This window comes from Dermacentor albipictus, chromosome 3 (assembly GCF_038994185.2).
Source record: "Dermacentor albipictus isolate Rhodes 1998 colony chromosome 3, USDA_Dalb.pri_finalv2, whole genome shotgun sequence".
NCBI lineage: Eukaryota > Metazoa > Arthropoda > Arachnida > Ixodida > Ixodidae > Dermacentor > Dermacentor albipictus.
Window position 1 is genome coordinate 154,355,166 of NC_091823.1, and position 20,110 is coordinate 154,375,275.

Sequence of the window (20,110 nt, forward strand, 5' to 3'; positions counted from 1 at the left end):
TATAATTCATTCGAAAGATAATAATATTTTCTAATTAGTTTAATATGTTTCGATTTCTCATGCAAGATGTATCTGCCTGTTTGAATATTCCTGCTCAAGGACTAGAATTATGCTATATGCAACAGGGCTATATTTAAAAATTCCACAAAACTCAAAATCATCACCCTGTATAAAAACAGTGTGAATTTAAAAACAAGCTTCAGTGAACCTTATTGAATCAGCAAATGACCAGTGTAACTAGTGTGATCATCCTGGAAATCTTTTGTAGCTTATAAGCATAGTGCATTTCAATTCCACATTTACGAGTGCAAATTTTCTTGAAGTCAGCTTTTTCTTTTTAACAGCTAGCATTCCTGCCAGTTTGCTTAAACATAATGTTGCATGACTTCAACAGTACTGCACAATCAGACTTTTTTCTGCTCACAGTGTCTAGTGATGTGTCTTTAGCAGCTGAGATAATTAATGTTCATGCAGATAAATATCCAAAAACATTGCAATGACTGCCAAGAAAATGCAATCATGCATTTTGTTTACAAAAGAGCATGTGCTCTACCTTCTGCCAGGTTTGTTCTCCATGTCAGGCTAGCACAGAACTTGCACAAGAGGCACCTTTTGCATCCATGAAGATATTTCATGAGGTTATGGTGGTGTCGAAACATGATATCAACCATAACACTTTAAACTATTTTATGAAACAGTTATTTGTACAAATATAGAAAAGGCAATTTTGAATTTATCACATTTGGTTTAGAGTACCATAGTATAAATGGCTCAACTAGTACAGGTATGCAAACGGGCTAGTTGGTATTGGTCGATGACGTTAGACAATGTGAACTCGACAAAGGATGGAGAAAGAGGCGATAGCATTTGTTCCATTTCTCGCCACTTTTGACGACCCTTGTACAAGTCTGCGCTGTCGAACATCATGGATCAACTAGTACAGTCTGAAAAAAATGTCATGAAAGAAAACTTGGCTTTCAACCTCGACAATTCTGCCTGTTAGGTATTATGGTTTCTTTAGAAATTATTTCTTTATACAAAGTCAGACCCATCAAATAAAGCATGCTGAGAAAGAAATGAAGAACAGCATCAGCACCTCTCAAGGCACATGCATCAAAGGAGTCAGAGCATCATACACATTACCTTTAAGTGCAAGAGTATTTTCTTTCTTAGGCAAACTGCATTTCTAGTTTCTTAAAGCCTATATATTTATTTGCCGCAGCTATGGGTAGATCACAAGGTGTAAAAGATGTGTTGGTGCAATTTCAACTATTATGTACAACAACAAAAGGTAAAGCACAGGAAGTCTCACTGCTCCTCTGTCTAAATGACATTCAGTTTCATTTGTCATGTCCACTCCTATCCTGATGGCAGCAGAAACAGGAAGACAGCAGCGTGGTTCAGAAAGCAGACGAAGGAGCTGATATCCTAGCTGACATAAAGAGTAAAGAAGGGAGCTGGTCAGGCCATGTTGTGCAGACTTGAGACATCATTAACTAGCACAAAAAAGACAACGGACGACAGCTAGAAGCACACAGGACAGAACTCTATGCTTCAACTGAAATTTTGACTACACAGAAACATAGGATTCAGGGGAAGCGACCTCGACGCATGGAAGCAACATTTACCTTTCCTTTTCCCTGCCTGACACAGGAGGTATCGCAGCAAATCGATGGGCAGGTTCATTTCGAGATACGAACACTCTTTTTTGGTGAGAGCCACGGAAGGGGTGCTTACACACCTATCACCAGCTTTTCGATGCAAAGTGCTTCGAATATTTTCATCTCGACCTGCATCTAGAGCCGCCTGGGCAGATGAGTGCTTTGAAACTGCTCAGTGCATGAGCACTTACAGCAATGATTGGCCAGATTGCCACCAGCCATGACAGCTGCCCTATCTTTGTTCCCCCAAGCGGTCGTTTAAACACCGACCTGTTTGGTTTGAGGAAACATAGGGCAGCTTTGAGTGCCTTGGTGGCTGGTGGCCACATGGCCAATCATCGCCATACGTGCTCATGCACTGAGCAGTTTCAAAGCAATCGTGTGCTCAGGCAGCTCCAGAAGCAGGTATATAGGGAAATATACGAACCACTTTGCATCAAAAAAGCGGGGAATAGGTGTGTAAGCACCCGTCTCTGGCTCTTACCAAGAATGTTCGTAAGTGAAATTAACCTGTTCATAAATTTGTTCCGATAGCTCCTGTGTTGTTTCTGTCCATCAACATTCTGTGCATTCCATGTTTCTGTGTAGCAAAAATTTCTGTTAAAGTCTGGAGTTCTTCCTTATGTGCTTCTTGATGTCTTTTTCACGCTAGTTACTGATGTCTCAAGTCTGCAATGAGCACCAACTAGCCAAAGTGCCTTCTTCAACCATGTAATGCATAGGGCAGATAACCGGTGGCACATTCGAGTTACAGAATGGATGCCAAGAGAAGAGAAGGGTAGTCAAGGACGGTAGAGAAGTAGACTATGATGAAGTCAAAAAAATTTTGCAGGCTTCACTTCGAATCAGCTAGCACAAGACAGGGATAATTGGAGCTCACTGGGGGAGATCTTCATCCTCCGGTGAACAAAATATGTAGGCCAATTGTGATGAAAAAAGTATACCTGTCGGCTCAGACATCTTCACTGTCTTTTCAGCAATGTGTAGGCCCAAGACAGCCAGTCGGTTCCCATGCAGTTGCTTCATGCTGACTGTAAGTGCATGGGCACAAGAAAACAACCCACCATTAATACCACCCGTGATTGACCACTCGATAAAAGAACCTCTCAAAACTGCAAATACAATTAAGCATTTACCAGCTTAATAAATACATATATAAAGGCCAAGAATAGTTACAATAACCGTACACTTTGTAACTAGACATTAAAATAAGGTAGTGAAACGTACTATAACCGTAGGACGCTCAGTGCAATTCATTTCAGAAATACTGTTGACAACTGACAGGACGCCTTAGGCAGGGTTCAGTAACATAACAAGAAAACAAACAGTAGTAGTAATAAGCACGCCTGCGTGAAACCAAGAAACGAGTTCAAGGTCAGGAAAAAAATTGATTACGCTCGGTGTGCTTATTTTACAAAAAGATAAATTTATAAACGAATAGCGCAACCACGCGTTCATCCGCAACAGCACAAGAGCTTCTAGGACAAACGAGCACAACTTAAAGCGAAGGATAAGTACATAGCCGGGACGGTCGTGGTTCTTTTGTTTTGCATTAGTTCTAGTCATGAAAGCACAAGCATTGCAAGCTGCCTGCGCCATTACCTACCACGGGACCTCCGAAAAAAAAAAACAATAGCAATTGAGTGAAAGTACACAAGCGACATTTAATACGGTTGTCACACTGCATACTTTTGGCCACGATCGATCCTGACTGCAATCGAATTTCTGGAGACGCGTTTGGCCTCGTTGCACAATCGGCGGACGGGAGCCAATCGCGGTCGAAAATTTCGATCCAGAACGCACTCAATCGTGCTCGAAAGTGGCCGTGTGACACCGGTATAAGTCTGCGCCCATCTTTGGTAACAGAGAGAACCAATTAGTCAAACCATAGTATTATTTACCTGCCTGCGCCGGATACTGACGCGTAGCAGTACTTAATTCTCTACAACTCTAGTTGAGGACACGTGAACAATGAAACATTTTTTTTTCTTTTTCACACTCGGTGCCCATAGGCTACGCCTGCAGTACATATACTACACTCGCATCCAACACACCTTGTGCTGTCCTTTAAATAAATTACGCGAAGATTACTACCACAATGACGCACCATAATAACGCGACGCTGAACGTGACTACGTACGTACCTTTTATATGAGCAGACCATGCGCCTTGCAAAAGGCCCTCGGTTTGAAGGCGGAGCGCTGTCACGATGTGTACTGTGGGCACGCCATTTCGATTACGTAGTGGATGGACGATGTTGACGATGGATTGCGCCGAAAAACAAAACGTCCACTTCATCACTGTTTAGGCCGAATGGAAGATGTTTGCTACTTCGCCACGAATGACGGCCGTCGTAGGCGTAGTAAACACACTGTCACAAAGAAACACCGATGTCGTAGGCCGCTGCTGCCCTTCTTTCTCACGTATAATCGCGTCGCCTTCACTCGGGACGCTCACGTCGCGTCGATGAGCACAAAAGTAGGCGAGAACAACGAGGTGGTACAACCTAAACGCAGCAAAAAACAATCTAATTACTCACAACTTCAAGAATGTCACGGAGAACACACATGCACCCGACGGCCCGCCGGCCCGCGTAGGAAATGACGTAGCGGCGATAGCGGCGATAGCGGCGACACCTGTCGGGGGAAGTTATTTCAATTTCGGTTTCGTTTTCAAGGCATTAAAACAAATATTCTTATGAACTACGCGTGTGTATTACTTTCAAAGCTATTTATTTTACGGTACCTCTAAGCCATTTTCTGTGTTTACGGGTAGTTTCATTGGAACTTTATTTCCAGAAACATGGGCTGATATCAAATCAAATGGGGCAAAGGTGTAACTGCGCGTAAGTGAATTTATTTCTCGATGCTTTCTTTTGTTTGTTTGCTTGGACGTTCATTTGTAAAGAGACGTAGACCTTGCTGATTTTATAAGATACAGAGGTACTTGCGAGTCTGTCTTTTCTTTTATGCGCAGAGAAAGAGAGAGAAAAAAAAAAGCTTTCAATGGCATTTTCAAGAAGTTCACAATGCTCATATTTCTGAACTGGTGTGCTCACGCAAATTTTAAATAGCTTGGACGAACGGCAGATATAAAAGTACTTGCATAGTAGCTTTCTAAACGTATAGGCGACACCACGAAATTTCACTTGTGCAGAATTACACGAAAACCTTAAGTTTCCAAGTACGAAAAGTCTTTCTTCGCGTGGTGTCGTGAAAGTGCAACCGAAGCGAATCCAGATCTCGGGGGTTTTTTTTTCTTTCTTTTTTTTAAGAGCGGGTGAGTGAGTGGGGCCGATGACCGCTCAAAAGAAAGAACAAATATCACAACGACTCCCCTTTGGTGGACAGCACCGTGAGTTGTCGTTATAATCTGATATCGGTCTTTGTCTTACTGTAGTTGCTTATAATAGCAGTTTGACGGGTAATGAGGAAGGTATATTCACAATCGAGGTACTTTGTGCATGCGGTAGACAAGTCATTTTCAACCCAACTACTCTCGCCCTCAAACTACCACGAGCAGAGCAATTTAGTATTGTTCCTATTCAATAGCTGTGCTTATACCATCGCCGAACCCCTTTGCTCGGTGAGGGTGCAGCTGTGGTAAAGGCTATTGAATGACAACAACAATTTCTTGGTAAAGTGTAGGAACTGTGATGACATTTCGTCTGGGTGTTGGCTTTAAGCATTCTCTTGTCTCTCCTCAGCGCTGTTGCATGTGACTACAAAAAAAGTAAGTGCTGCACCTTCTGCACTACTTTTGCGGTGGGTGGGGGTGGGCAGAAGGGGGCTAACGCGTAATTAGTCTTCCAGAGGGCATTGTGTCGATGGCCAGGGTGCTTCAGTGGGCATTGTGACGGCCAAAGAGGTCCAAAGAGTATTGCAGCGACGCCCATGAAGTTCTCGCTAAAAGGACTCGCACACGCCTTCCCCGCGTCCCTCTCATGTTCATTACGCACGCCCTCAAACCACCCACCGACGTGGCTGGCAAGCCAGTGACAGCAGCAGCAGCAGCAGCAGAATTGCAAAGAGTGAGGGAGGAGGCATAGAAAGCTTCGCTTTAAAATCTGGCAGAACGCCCCTGTGCACGCTGTAACCTGCAATCCAGAGCTCTGGTGTTTTGACAAAATTCAATTTCATTCTGCAAAGTATTTCTTTCCCGTATTCAGCATGTGCATCTGTCCTACCCGTCTAGCGAGGGGAGACGGGCGAGTCTCGCGAGACGGGTCTGCATATGCCAAGACATCGCGAATGTACTTGGCAGGTGGACAGTAGCGCGCACACTTGAAAAATGGCTCACCACTGTTCCGTGAACAAAGATGGGTCTGCAAATGCCCCGCAAATTTCTGGAATCTCGTTATATCTACAATGATTGGCTTAATATCCTATTCATGCGTGCAATAATACTGTCTCCAATTTGGGAGGGGAAATATTTGAGTAAATACCGCTGTTAGTCGGTGTTGTAAATACTTTATGCATCGCAAGTTGTACGTTGGTTCTCTATACTTTCTTAGATTATTCTCCCTTTCTTTTTGAGCACTCCGTTCAGGCAGCTGTTTGTAAGCCAGTAGAACTTTCCTTTACTATGCAACTACAAACTTAATAGTTCCTTTTTGTACAGCCAGCTTCGTAAATTGACGCAGACGCGAAGCCATGAGCGTTTTGCACGGTTCTTTCCGCAGATGCTGCTTGAGCAAAGCATTGTGGTTGGTGAGAAGGCTCAAGTTTGCCAACGAACCTACCTTGTTTATAAACTTGAGAGAAGCAGAACGAATTGGGGTTATTGATTCGGCGAAAGAAGGTCAGGTGGGGTGAAAGCTTCTCGAATCGGCGTATCTTTTGGCCGCGTATGGTTCGTTGCACCCTTTTCTGCCTGTTTTGTCATGCTTGAAAGAAACCTGGACGACCGCACTGCTTTAGAGCAAATGTGGCGCGTCCAGCTGCATGCTGTCACGTGGCCTATTCATTTTGCTAGATTCCTGGTGTCCCAAAAGCAAGAGCTGCACTAGTTCTGCCGTGCTGAAAACATTTTGAACATTTTTCTTTTGGTTAAATATTCAATACTAGAAAAAGTAGGTGCGCGCTTTTGGATTCCGCGGAATTTGTGCGTGACGACATTTAAGAACTGTGTGCCACCTAGAACACTGTGACATAATAGATAGTAGTGCTTCAGCAACAGGTTTTTCGCAGGACATATTTAAAAAGGGCTTATCAAAACAGACAGTGAAACGGAGGGGGACTCTCTTCAGGAGTTTTGTCGGCACTGAAAGCCCGACATGTCTCGGGGGGAAGGGGTTGGGGTAGGGGAGGGCCCATTTCTGGATACGCCACTGGTTTTTAGTGCCGTGGGACACGCCGTCTCTTCGTGCAACTGTATGTTTGTGAATGGGATAAAAACAAACAAAAACACCCTTGCACCCACCCCCAATATTCTTAGTCAGTGCACCCTTTCGGTGGGTAAAAGGGTGTTATGGCATCTAGAACTGCCCTACGCTTCGCAAAAAGTCATGATGATGGGATGTTTCTTGAATGAAAACACCCTTCAAGGGTGTTATGATTCGCAATTCTCACCATCAAGGGTGTAAATTATTTTACTGTGTACTCGGCCAAAATGTTTCAACCCCAGCTTAGCAGGCACAGCAGTGCTGATCAGCAGAGGTGAGGGAGCAATCAATATGGCGACACCCATGAGCGTATTTAGCGACTTGACCCTGTCGTCGACTCACGTCAGGTTGATACGGAAGGATGGTGTCTATAGCGTGCACGAAGGGCTCGTGTCCGTAAAGTAGGAAGCATGGAAAGAATAGAGTGGTGGTGTGCGTAGCGGTATTATGGGCATACGCCACAAAAAAAAAAGAATACCGTTCCAATTTGAGCGGTCGGAAGCGACGTAGATTGGCCGCATATCGCCCAATGTTCGTCTAAATGTTTCTGTCGTACCGTTCGTTTGAAAATGGTAGGCAGTGGTAGTTCGCTGAACGTGGAATTGCTTCGAGACCGTTTCGACAACGTCTGACAGTAAGGCAGGTCCTCGGTCGCGAAGAAGCTCACGTGGTGCTCCATGCCTTAGAATGATGTGCTCTAAACTGTAGGAGGCAACGTCACTTGCCGATACAAATGGTAACGGCGAAGTCTCTGCGTATCGCATGAGATGGTCGATGGCAACGATTATCCAGCGGTTGCCAGCAGGAGTGATGGAGAGAGGTCCGTTCAAGTCGATGCCGACGTGGTTCAAAGGGCTCGCAGTACAATGCGACGGCAGTTGAGGCGTGGTTGCATGGCAAGAAGGCTTCTTACGGCGCTGGCATGCGAGACAAGAACGGATGTAGTGGCAAACGAAGCAGTACATTTCGTCCTAGTATTAGCGGAGGTGAAGGCGCATGTAAGTTTTCAATACTCCGACAAGTGCACACTGTGGGTCAGCGTGGAAGGCGGCGCAAATGTCATAGCTCATATGGGGGGGAATTACCAAGAGCCACTTGCATCCATCGAGAAGATAGTTGTGACGGTATAGCGAACCATCACGAGGAATGAAGGGGGGCACTTGACGGCGTATTTCACGCGAGACAGGACGCAGCATGGGTTGAACCAGCAAGTCGATACGGAAGCAAGCCAGGGGTACGTCGGTGATTGCTAAGGAGGGCACGTCTTAGGGAGGCATAGACGGTGTCACAAATACAGGTGGGATTGGTGAGCGGGACTGAGCATCCGCATCAGAATGTTTGCGTTCCGATCGGTAAACGACGCTAATGTTGCACTCCTGGAGGCTTCATGCTCAACGGGCGAGTCGACCAGACAGATCTTTCAAGGAGGAAAGCCAATATAACGCATGATCATCTGTAACCTGGACGATCTGTCACCTCGATTAACTGTAATCTGAGATCGTCCACAAGCACCGAAAGGGATTTGCAGCTGACTGTTCGCAGCTCACGGATTTTTGTTTCATGTATCATAGGTGAGTGGGTTGTGACGAGAGCTTCTTCAACTTTGGTACTGTTTAGGCTGCAAATTCCGATTGTCGTTTGATTCCCCATGGGCATTGATCTGTGTACCTACCGTGTAGAGATAGGCTGCTTTGTGGCGCATCGCCATTTTGCCAGCCGTTCTTTGCCAATATGGCTTAGGCCTGCGTTGATTCCTAGTTGCTGGCGAATGGGTGGACGGTGTTCATTGGTTTTGTTTTGTATTGCCCAATTCATAGCCTGCGCTGGCCACGTAGAGACCAACCCAGGCCCGGAAAGCTGGACCACGTTCTCGCACTTGTTAAAGAGTTAACGTTGTCAAATGAAAAAAATTCAGAAAAACGCTTCAAAGTAAAGGATATTCAAGCGAGAGTCACTGACATCAAAAGGCGACTCAGCGGTGTCCAAGAGCGACTAAAAGCAATTGATAACCTATGCCATGACGTCACCGCCGTTAACTCAGTCGTTCAGGAATTGCAAGAGCAGTTGAACAACATAGAAACTAAGCAGTTGGAGCAGGCCAGTCATGTTGTTGATGGCCTGAATAACCGTATGCGCAGAAAAAACCTAATATTTAAGGAAACTATGGAAGAACCAGAAGAAAAATGGGTTGATACTGAATGCATCATCAACCAGTCCGTGTTAGCCAAGCTAGGCTTCAATGCAGGAGAAGATGAGTGAGCCCACAGAATAGATCGACCTAAAGCAGGTCACTTCCGACCAATTGTCGTGAACTCTCTGAATTTTAAAGACAAGAGCATCATTTTAAATATGCTTTCAAACTAAAGGACCTGCAGAAGCCACGAGTGTGGATTGAAGAAGATTTCTCGGCCCAAAAGCAGTTTATCATGAAAAAGCTCAGAGAGTTCGCACGTATAGAACGTAATCCTAACGAAAATATACTGTGGTCTGCGATAAACTTCTCGGAAGCAAATGTTACACCTTTGATTCACCAAAAAAGCAAACTAACCTATCTTTCAACGCGCAGTGAAGCCGAAGTATGTTGGCTGAGTGAGCAACCTACTGTTGGTGCACGAGTGGACGAAACTAACCAGAATGATTGACACAGTCATGCTAATCAAGGTGACTCATTGTCACTTCTGGTGTGGAATTTTCGAAGCATGTTTATTAAACAAGAATAGCTATGTGCATTTTTATAGAGGCTTGTTCTGCAGATATTGTACTTAGGACAGAAACAGTGCTTACACCCCGTTATTGGGGACAACGAGCTGTCACGCTCTAGAAACTTTATTATATTTCGATATGATAGGTTAGCCGCACGGGGAGGCGGTGTTGTAGCTCCAGTGAAATCTAATCGATGTGCTCGCGTTGTAGACGCGCAGTCAAATATTGCAATTTTTAGGATTTCACTTCAGTTCTGTCCCTCTGTCACTTGTGCAGCCGACGTCTCTTTTTCGTCCGCCTGATTCTACCGCTGAATTTATCGAGAGTCTACCAGTGCCTCACTTTATTACAAGACAAGCGTCCAGCTTCATCTATAATCCTTGCTGATGATTTCAGATACCCCACAATAAATTGGCAGACATGTAAGTTCGTAGGTTGCGCAAGGAAGAGCGAATACAGGGAATTTCTTGATGTTCTTTGTTCATTTGATCTGCATCAAATAGTTTGCAATCCAACACGTGGACACTCAATTCTAGATCTAGTCCTCACAACCAAGTCGGAAAATATGCTCGTTCCCGTACTTGAATGCATTAGTGACCACAACGCAGTACAATGTGAATATCTTTTACGAAGTAGAAAACCAGAAAATGCAACGATATCTATTTACGATTTCGATATCGACGTGGTTCTTACAGATCTATCATCTCTTTCTTTGTAGTTCTTGGAAACCATGGCTTAGCGCAAAAGAAATGATAACTGGCTCGCTATCCGAAGAAAGCTTACTGCACTGAAACAAAAGCACGTTCACAAAATTGAAATCACCTCATCAACACAGATCACATTTTTGACGTCCCAAGTGAAAAGGCCAATTAATGAAAAGAAACGTCTTTATTCTAACGCTAAATTGTGCAACTCGAATGGTGATTGGCAGCCATACCGAGAACAATCAAATAAATGTAAAGCGATAATTGAAGCATATAAAGACACATTTTTTAAAGGGACCAACGCCAGCATGTTGATTATCAATCCGAAAAAAGTTTTGGAAAGTAATTAACCCTAAACACCCTTCTCAATCTACTATACCAATCGCTAATAACGGCGTGCTACTCTCACCATCTGAAGCTACGACTGAATTAAACTCGTTTTTTAGTTCTGTACTCACACACGAAAACCCAATACAACCTAAATCTGGCATTCTTCAGGTCTCCGCCATTGCGCAAATTTTGTTCGTAATTGACACAAATGACATCAGTAACAACCTCACCTCAAGAGATCGGTTGTTTGCAGATGACTGCGTTCTTTACAGGCAAATTATGACCTCTAAAAGATACTAATATTTTACAAGCCAACGTAAACAATATTTCACTTTGGTGCGGTGGAACTTAATGTTTCTAAAACAAAAACAAATGCATTTACCAGAGCCAGCAACATTCACTTAAGTTCACATTTTATGCATAACATTTGCATAGAGAATGTGTCAACATTAAAATACTTGGGCGTCCGTTTAGCTTCAAGCCTTACAGGGAATGATCACATTGATGAAATAATTTCGAAAATAAATAAAACACTTGGATTCACCAGGCGTAATTTATGTTTAGCAAGTCAGTCAAATAAATTATTAGCTTAGACAGCTCTAGTTCATTCAAAGATTGAATACGCTTCCATAATATGGAATCCAAATCAGACAAACTTAATAAACAAGCTTGAATCTTTACAAAATAAAGCAGCACGTTTCATCATTAAAACCTACTCTAGAACATCCAGCATCACGGCTATCAAAGAGTCCTTTACCATCTCTCGAAAAACGACCACACTTAGCACTGCTTTTCCTTCTTCCACAGATTGTATTACACCGCGTCATCCTTTACAGCATACCATATCAAACCCCCGCAAAGAATTTTCTTCCGCCTCGACCACCCCTAAAAAATTGCGTCCCATGTTCGCGCGTACGAATCTCCTTCGACAATCACCGCTTTCTTGCTATTTATCACTGCAACCCGCGGCCAAAATGAATTGCTTCTATACATGATCATGACTCATTTGTAATTCATTTGAGCGCAGTTTTACGCATGTTGAGTAAAACCAGAACTTTGTGCCTCTGACACATTGTAATGCATCCACACGCTTTGTACCGAGTTTTTTTTTTTTCCGTGGTGTATGCATTTCTTCTTTTTCTTTTTTTTATCTTTTCTTGTTGTATTGCGCGATTTTTAGTAGGGTGTTATATATTGCATTTCCGCCCTAATTGTGTTTGAAATATTTTGTAGTTAACCCCTGCCCCCTCCATGTAATGCCCGTAAAGGCATTTAGGGCATCTGAAAAAAAGAAAGAACGGGCGGCCGTAAACGTAAGGGTAAACATTTTCTATGGCCCATATGATGACTAGTCACTCTTTTTCCGTAACAGAATAGCTGGCTTCAGCTATAGTGAGCGCACGGCTGGCGTAAGCGGTGATGTACTCATCAAATCCAGGTTTACGCTGGGCAAGCATAGCGCCGAGGCCGACTCCGCTGGCGTATGTGTGGATATCAGTCTGGGCGGATGGGTCGAAATGTCGCAGGTTCCGAGATGACGTAAGTAGGTGGCGCAGTGAGTCGAGTACATTGTCGCATGCTAGGGACCATGCTGAAATGTCGCGGCAGCTGGGGAAAAGCTCAATCAAAGGTTCTATCATGGAGAAAAATTACGAATGAAATGACGAAAATATGAACAATATCCGAGGAAGCTGCGAAGTTCATTCACTGTGCTCAGCTTTGGCAACTCGGAAACGGCACACAATTTTCGGGCATGCGGAAAGACGCCATCTCGCGACACGGCGCGGCCGAGAATGAACAGCTGCGCAGCACCAAAGCAACATTTCTTTAAGTTTAGTTGTACGCCAGCGGAACTGACGCAAGAGAGGGCAGCTTCTAGGCGTTCGAGGAGCATCTTGAAATTATGCGAAAAGATCACAATGTCTTCCAGGTAACACAGGCACGTCTGCCACTGAAAGCCGCTGAGGATATTATCGATCATGCGTTCAAAAGTGGCAGCCGTGTTGCTGAGTCTGAATTTCATCACGCTGAGTCCATATAATGAATCGGCAGTAACGAAGCCTGTTTTAGGCAAGTTGGCCTCACCCATTGGCACTTCCCCGTAGCCGGAGCGCAAATCTAACGAAGAAAAGAATTCGGCTCCTTGTAAGCAGTCCAAGGCGTCGTCTATGCCAGGCAGTGGATAGATGTCCTTGCGTGTGATGTTGTTCAACCGACAGTAGTCTACGCAGCAGTTCTTTTTCTTCACGAGAACTGAGGTCCATGGGCTATTTGAGGATTGTATGACGCAGCGCTGAAGCATGTGATCAACTTGTTTACATGTCCTGACGTCGTTTACACGAGAACGACGTCAGGACATTCAACCGTATTCGCAGCGCCGTCGCTGAACACTCTGAAGTCGCCGACCACAAAATTGCTTTCAAGGAAACTGAAATCCTTCAAACAGAAACGAACTGGCGAAAGAGACTACTACTGGAGTCATGGCACATTCAGAATACGGAGAATAACATAAACCGTGTGAAGGGCAACCTACCCTCGGTCTATGTCCATGGCCTTGGCGACATGACGAAAAGAAGAAAAGGACGCACAGCCAGATAGACTCCCGCTCGTTTCACCAACACAGAACGTCGGCGCGACCCTGTAACCTCCCCCCCCCCCCCCGCGGCCCATCAAGGGCACCCTCGTGAGCACTCCACCCAGCACCGGTCATCGCAGCACCTTGGAAGCGGTCAACAACACAAACCCCCCTTTCCTTTTGTTCCCCCCCACCTTTCCGTCTGTGGAGTGTCTCCCCACCTCCCGTGTCCCCCCCCCCTCCTTTCTTCAAAAAAGACGCTTTAAAAGCGGCACACCGCCACCCCCCGAAGAACAACCCCCTGAAGAAGGAGCCGAATGGGCTCCGAAACGTCGGGCTAATAAAATTCAGTTATTTGGTTGGAGTCAGTCTCAAGTTCTAATTTTCAGTGATTGCAACGGATGGTTGGCGTATGCACTTTTCAGCGCACTTTTTGATATGGAATGCTTCTGTGATTTCCCATTTAGTTTGTTTTTATCTGAAAACAAAATGTCGGCGCTAAAAAATACTGGATCGCAATAACATATATTACAGTGGTTCGACAAGTACGAATGGTTTTCTTTATCAAGAGAACGTTCATCTTCTTTTAGATGGGCGTTTATGCACCGACCGGTTGGTCCTATGTACATGTTGCCACAGGTCAACGGAAGCCGGCACGCAACACCTATTCCGCATTTGGTGAATTTTTGATGGTCTTTTAGGCCACAGCGGCATTTTTTTACCCTATTTTCTAACTTATTGGAAATTGCTTGGCACGGTTTTTGCACCTTGTTAGGAGCGCTGAAAACCAGCGCGGAGGAAGCGGCGTGTCGATGGATCCGGCGTTGTTGAGCGTAGCTGTCCCCGGTAGCGCAAGGGCTGCGGGTAGCACGTGGGGAACTAGCTTCTGAACAACCTGCTGTATCGAGGGCGGCAGCGTGGAGGGGTAATGCCAAGGGTACGAGGCACAAGGGACATTTGGCGCGCAATCTCCTTGTGCTTAATAATTGTGCTGAATAAATGAAATAAAGAAACGATAAATTATTAGAAGTAAAGGTGGGTGAAAGAATTGCTTAATCACGGTTTGCCTTCTCCAAAAAAGATCATGTTCGCGTGACGCCTGCGGCAGAACGGATGTTCCAAATCCACCGCCAAGGTTTTTCAGCGGTGGCGCAGGCTAGCGCTCCTAGGGTTCTGCTAGAAAACGTATATATATATATATATATATATATATATATATATATATATATATATATATATATATATATCCAAGTATGTGAATGTGGAAACGGCGCCGTGGTAGCTCAATTGGTAGAGGATAGCGCGCGTACTTGTCGGTGGCAAGTTCTTTCTTCATACACTTTTATGTGCATGAATGTATTGTTTCTTTATTTCATTTATTAAGCCCAAATGATGTCGCCGACGCTGTCCATGGCTTCAGTATTGGTTGGCTTCCGATGATATGGCTAATAAAAATTATGCCTATCCCACGCCCTGTGGGAATCAATGTAAATGAAGCTTGCCATGCTGGAAGCTTTGCTTGACGACAACTAGCGGTGACATTGACGGCTCTAGTCTAAAACACGAGAGTGGTGAGTTGATGTTAAACTTTGCCGTGCGTGCACCACTGCTTCTTGCCTACATAGTATACAGAACACACTAGGAGAGGTGTTTGCTTGAGGCGTTAAAAATTATGGGGTTTTAGGTGCCTATAAACCACTTTCTTATTATGAGGCGTGCCGCAGTGGGGAAGCCCGAAATTTCGACCACCTGGGTTTTGTTTACCAAACGCCTAAACCTAAGTGCATGGATGTTTTCGCATTTCACCCCCAGCGAAATGCGGCTGTCAAGGCCGGGATTTGATCCCGCGACCTCGTGCTTAGCAGCTCAACACCGTAACCAATAAACAACCACTGCGGTTCCTCTGACCTCTGAAAGAGTTGAACGTTGTCATTGCCTCACATGGCACATCGAATTGTGCCAGAAGTATTAAAATTCAATGGGATTATGGGGCTGTGCGCGCTAAAATCACGCTAGGAATATAAGGCACGCGGTAGTGGCGTACTCCTGATTAATTTTGGCACCGTGATGTTCTTTGACCTGTCCCAAAATCTAAGTGCACGCGCATCTTTGATTTCGCCCCCGGCGAAATGCTGCCGCGATTGGGGTGCAATACATGACCTATAGCAATGCCATAGCCGCATAGCTAACACGGCGGGCACTGAAGCGTTTATTTGACAGTCAACCACTTCCATTATGTCTCCTGAACCCTGAGGTGCGCTTTAATTATTGCGCCTCTGCTTCTGCACGCCCTGCATAAATTGCGCGCTTGATAACTTTGGATGGCGTTTGTTTTTCAGAAATAGCAGCAGCGTACTGCCCCATACCTTGAGCTTAAGCTTATCCTGTTTCCCCGCAAAAGTGATTATATAGTAGTGCGGTTGCCTTCTCACGTCACCTCCACCCCTCACATGTATGGGAAGTGCCTCTTCTACTCCCTCTTCTTCGTCTCCTCGTCTTCTTCCCTGTACAGTTCTATCTGTGTCCCCTCTGCCTCGCACGTTATTAGAAAGACAAGAAACGTTTCAGCAACGCTTCTGAGGGGAGTCACTCATAATTACAGCTGCCTAGCGGCGAAAGTGGCGACGGCCACAGAGCTCCCGAGGGCATTGTGCACAATCGACGCGGTGGGGTGAAAACGAGTTTCCTCTGTCGCCTTTTTTCTGTGCCGTGAGCCTGTCATTATATACACGCTCTGAACCGCCTACTGAGGTGGTGTGCGTGACAGGAGCAGAGACAGCAGCTCAAAGCAGCTCAAACCAGCAACAGCAGGAGTGGGAAAGTGGAAGAAAGAGGCAAAGAAAGCTTCACATTGGAATCGGTCCCCTCAGGTAACCCCCTTTCTTCTCGTTTAGTACATAGCGAAGGTATCGAATCCGGCAACATTGATGCCTCAGGTAGCGTGTGTGGGTTTATTGACCGGTTGCCTTTACCCAAAAAGATCACGATCTTCGGACACCTGCTGCAGAAAGGACATCCACATCCGCGACCAAAGTGTGTGAGTGATGGCGCTGGCTAACACTTCCAGGATTCTGCTAGGCAACATAAATACGGAAGAAAGTGGATGATTAAACGGCGCCGCGGTAGCTCGATTGGTACAGCATCGCACGCGTAATGTGGCGGTACTGGGGTCGTTTCCCACCTGCGGCAAGCTGTTTTTTCCATCCACTTTCATTTCCATTAATTTACCGTTTCTTTATTTCATTTATTAAGCACACGTTATTTTCCCTATGTTGTACTTGGTGTCAGTGCTTGTTGCCTTCTTATAATATGACTATAAATATATATATATATATATATATATATATATATATATATATATATATATATATATATATATATATATATATATATATATATATATATATATACACATGTGTGTGTGTGTGTATTTGTGTCTGTATGTGTCTGTGTGTGCCTAATGCCTAAATGCATACATGTCCTTATCTTTCACCGAAGAGTGCGTAAACTTGAAGTTGACGCGGCCTCAAGCTACTCAGCCAATGTTCGTCAACGCCAGCTTAGCAGGCGCCGCACATTGAGAATTCTCTACGGCTGATCTGTATCAGATTAGCGATGACAATGACACATATTTTCGCACCTGTGCAATGTAATGATACGAAGGGGCATGCGGACAAAGCTGTCATTTCGGCTGCTTGACAAAGCAGCAGGCCTCCGCATTGGCGATTACGTTCGCATGTGGGAAATTGACTTTTTTTTTTGCCAGATCAACATGAAACATCTAAATTGAAATGCCCTAACGGTATGGGTGATTCATGAATCAGTTGCGCCAGGGAATGTCTTTCGATGTGTGGTTATTGAAGGCCTTGCAAATATTACCCAAACTTTTGGAACGCTCGACAAATCACCTTTGTGCACACCGGGGCGCTCTCGGGTAACTTAAAAAGACCGGAACCTCGGTGTGCCAATGCACTATTTGTCGATAATGTCACTAAAATGACAGGAGGAGACCCATGCACAGAATCTCCACCTTCGCTGACTTATCGTGCGCATAACTTCTAATGTGTGATTGGAAAACAATGTTCTGCCTTCCAGTGCTATTCGTTTATGAGCCTTGTTCACTTGCACAGATAAGTATTTGAAAAAGTCCACTCATTTTTGACATGTGCTTTTGGAAAACCAGATGTAGTCTACACTCCTTATTTACCGTCAAAGAGTTTAGTTTTGCGGTACAATCAGCTCAGCACACGTGAATGCACCTGAATGGTGTTTTGATAATTTCATTCATGCAAATGTATCTTTTGTGTATCCCATGGGAGGCCATTGTCATTCTATTAGCAGCTTTAGAATATTATTATTAGAACGTTCTCATTGTCCTCCAATCTCTTTCCTCTGAAATGTTCCGATGTCTGTGCAGGCGACGACGGCCTTCTTCTTCCCGTCCCAGCTCCAAGCTATTGTGTGTCTGATGCGGCGCAAAGGACACGATCTGCCTAGCATGCGAGCGATCACCGTCGGCGGCAGTGCGCTCTCATCTGCAGCAGCCGAGGCAGCACGTCAATGTTTCAGTGGTCTCAAGGTATTGCAGAAGGCGTATGGAATGACGGAATCGTGTAGCGTTTTCACTTGTCAATCGAGGACAGGCGAGCCACAAACCACTGCTGATGTTGGTGTTCCCTTGAGCAATTGTGAGCTAAAGGTAGGTTACTCTTCATTGATTTTGTGACCAACAAACTTTCTGCTGTAACCTGAGCTCATATCCTACAAAGAGTAGCCATTTAGGTAAAAATAGCACTGACACAAAGTAAACGCAGTGAATGCCACTGATAAGGAAAGATCCTAAACGCGGTTGTGGTTATTCAATAATCACTTTTTGTGTACTTCTTGGATCAATATTACTGATGTAGAGTAAAAAATAAATGAAAAGAAGGCAATTGTCTATTCTATCCTGCTGCCTCAGCAATGTCACAACCGTAAATAGATAACGTACAGAACATTATTCAGCAGTTAACGTCAACAATGTACCCTCGTGAGTGGTTACGTTATTTGGACGTGCAATGCAGCGAAAGCTGACATAGGTTGTCGCATTACTCTAGTTTTACCTTTCTCACATATATAGTGTATAAAACACATGAAGCTACGCTAAATTCTCGTTTGCTTTTTATTTCCGCGCTACGGTGCTAGAAATCTCAAGATGCAAATGCTCTGCCTGAATTTCAAACTTACCTAAATGAAGTATTGGAGAATTGTGTAATGCGAGCCGAGATAAACTACGTACACGATAATTATTAGTACTGAATGCGCAGCGGCGTTCTAACCATTCTGGCTACAGGCAGGGTCAAGGCCATTACCGAATAAACTTGTTTTTGTGAGCTGTAAAGAATATGTGTTGGTTTTCCACTGTAAGACAAAATATTGGTAAAAAAATGAAAGAAATGCATTAAAATATGTTATACGTAGTAGCAGAGGAATGTTACGCTGGTGTGTTAATAAAATATTGGTATTGTGTAATAGTAACACTGTGTAATATTCTTACGAAGCCAACAGAACGTCTGCTCCTCTTCATGTAGAAGACGGGCCTGTCTAATGTGCGCGTTGTCCACCCTTTTGGTTGCTGCTGTCTATTTCAGTGTATTTAGTTTGTAAATATTCACACCTCGTGTCGTTTTACGTACCATATTTGTGGTGGAGGTGTTGGTTGTTCAATGTATCCTTCACGGATCTCCGCGGTGACGAAATATTGTATTTGCGTCCTGCAGCTCCCGCGGTTCCCACCTACGTAGTGCTTCCTCCTGCTAGTTATTCTGGCCTGCTTTCCGACCAGGATATCGTTGACGTCAACGAATCACACAAGCTTTACGAACAGTTCAGTGCCAGCTGCACGTCGGACCCACCCTTGTGCTGGTCAACGTACTGCATTATCTCGATGGCCCCCCACCAGTGTGGTTTAAAACGCACAATGCAGACATTAAACGCTGGGACTCTTTCAAAGAGAAGGTCCGCGACTTTTCAGTGACTGGTCGACAGCACTCGTCGGCAGCTTGCTGTACGGAATGAACTGGCAACTCGTGTACAGACGTCCACCGAGTCATACGTCGCTTACATTCCAGACGCTATAGCTCGTTGCCGCAGGATTGACGAGAACATGTCGGAGTCCTAGAAGGGTTTTGACGTGCTTAAAGGTGTTGCAGACAAAGCGATCATTCTGCTCGTTGACACAAAGGTTGATACCATCGACACCGTCATCAAAGAATGCCGGTGGTTTGCACAAACCAAGAACGGCCGTATTTCCCATAGATTCACATGGCTGCCCAACACAGCCGCAACTTGATCGTGTGATGTCGTTCAGCCGCCACACCTGCCACCTATGACAACGTCACGTGCATCGTTCGTAGCCAGATTCAAGTGGCGTCTTGTGCACCTTTTGAACCACCCGTATTCACAACGGCCACCGGTGACCCATCTCCGCCATCTATGTTCCTCATCCAGGCTGTAGTTAGGCGGGACTTTGCAAATTTCGGCCTTCCATCAGGCTGCCCTCTCGCTCGTCCTGATCCTCGGCGTTATTGCACAAGCAGAGTTCGGCAATCTTACACCTCTGCTTTGCCCTTCCGCAATCCTTCAGAATCGAGAATGCCCGACCATCAGCCCATATGGTATTTCTGTCATCAGGCCGAGCACATTACTCGTTATTGCCGTCAACGTTGGACCTACACTCCTCGCCAGACTTTCCCGACCTCTTTGCGCCCTACTC

General features: G+C 44.9%; 1 protein-coding gene across 2 annotated transcripts in view; it reads left to right on the top strand.

Annotated features, from left to right (window-relative positions):
• The window catches only part of LOC135920025 (luciferin 4-monooxygenase-like), a 125,262-nt gene that overhangs the window by 83,957 nt on the left and 21,195 nt on the right, over positions 1-20,110 (top strand). For both annotated transcript variants that reach the window (XM_065454091.2, XM_070534798.1), the window contains exon 5: positions 17,774-18,055. In XM_065454091.2, the coding sequence (XP_065310163.2) occupies positions 17,774-18,055 (282 nt within the window). The remainder of the gene's footprint in view (positions 1-17,773; positions 18,056-20,110) is intronic.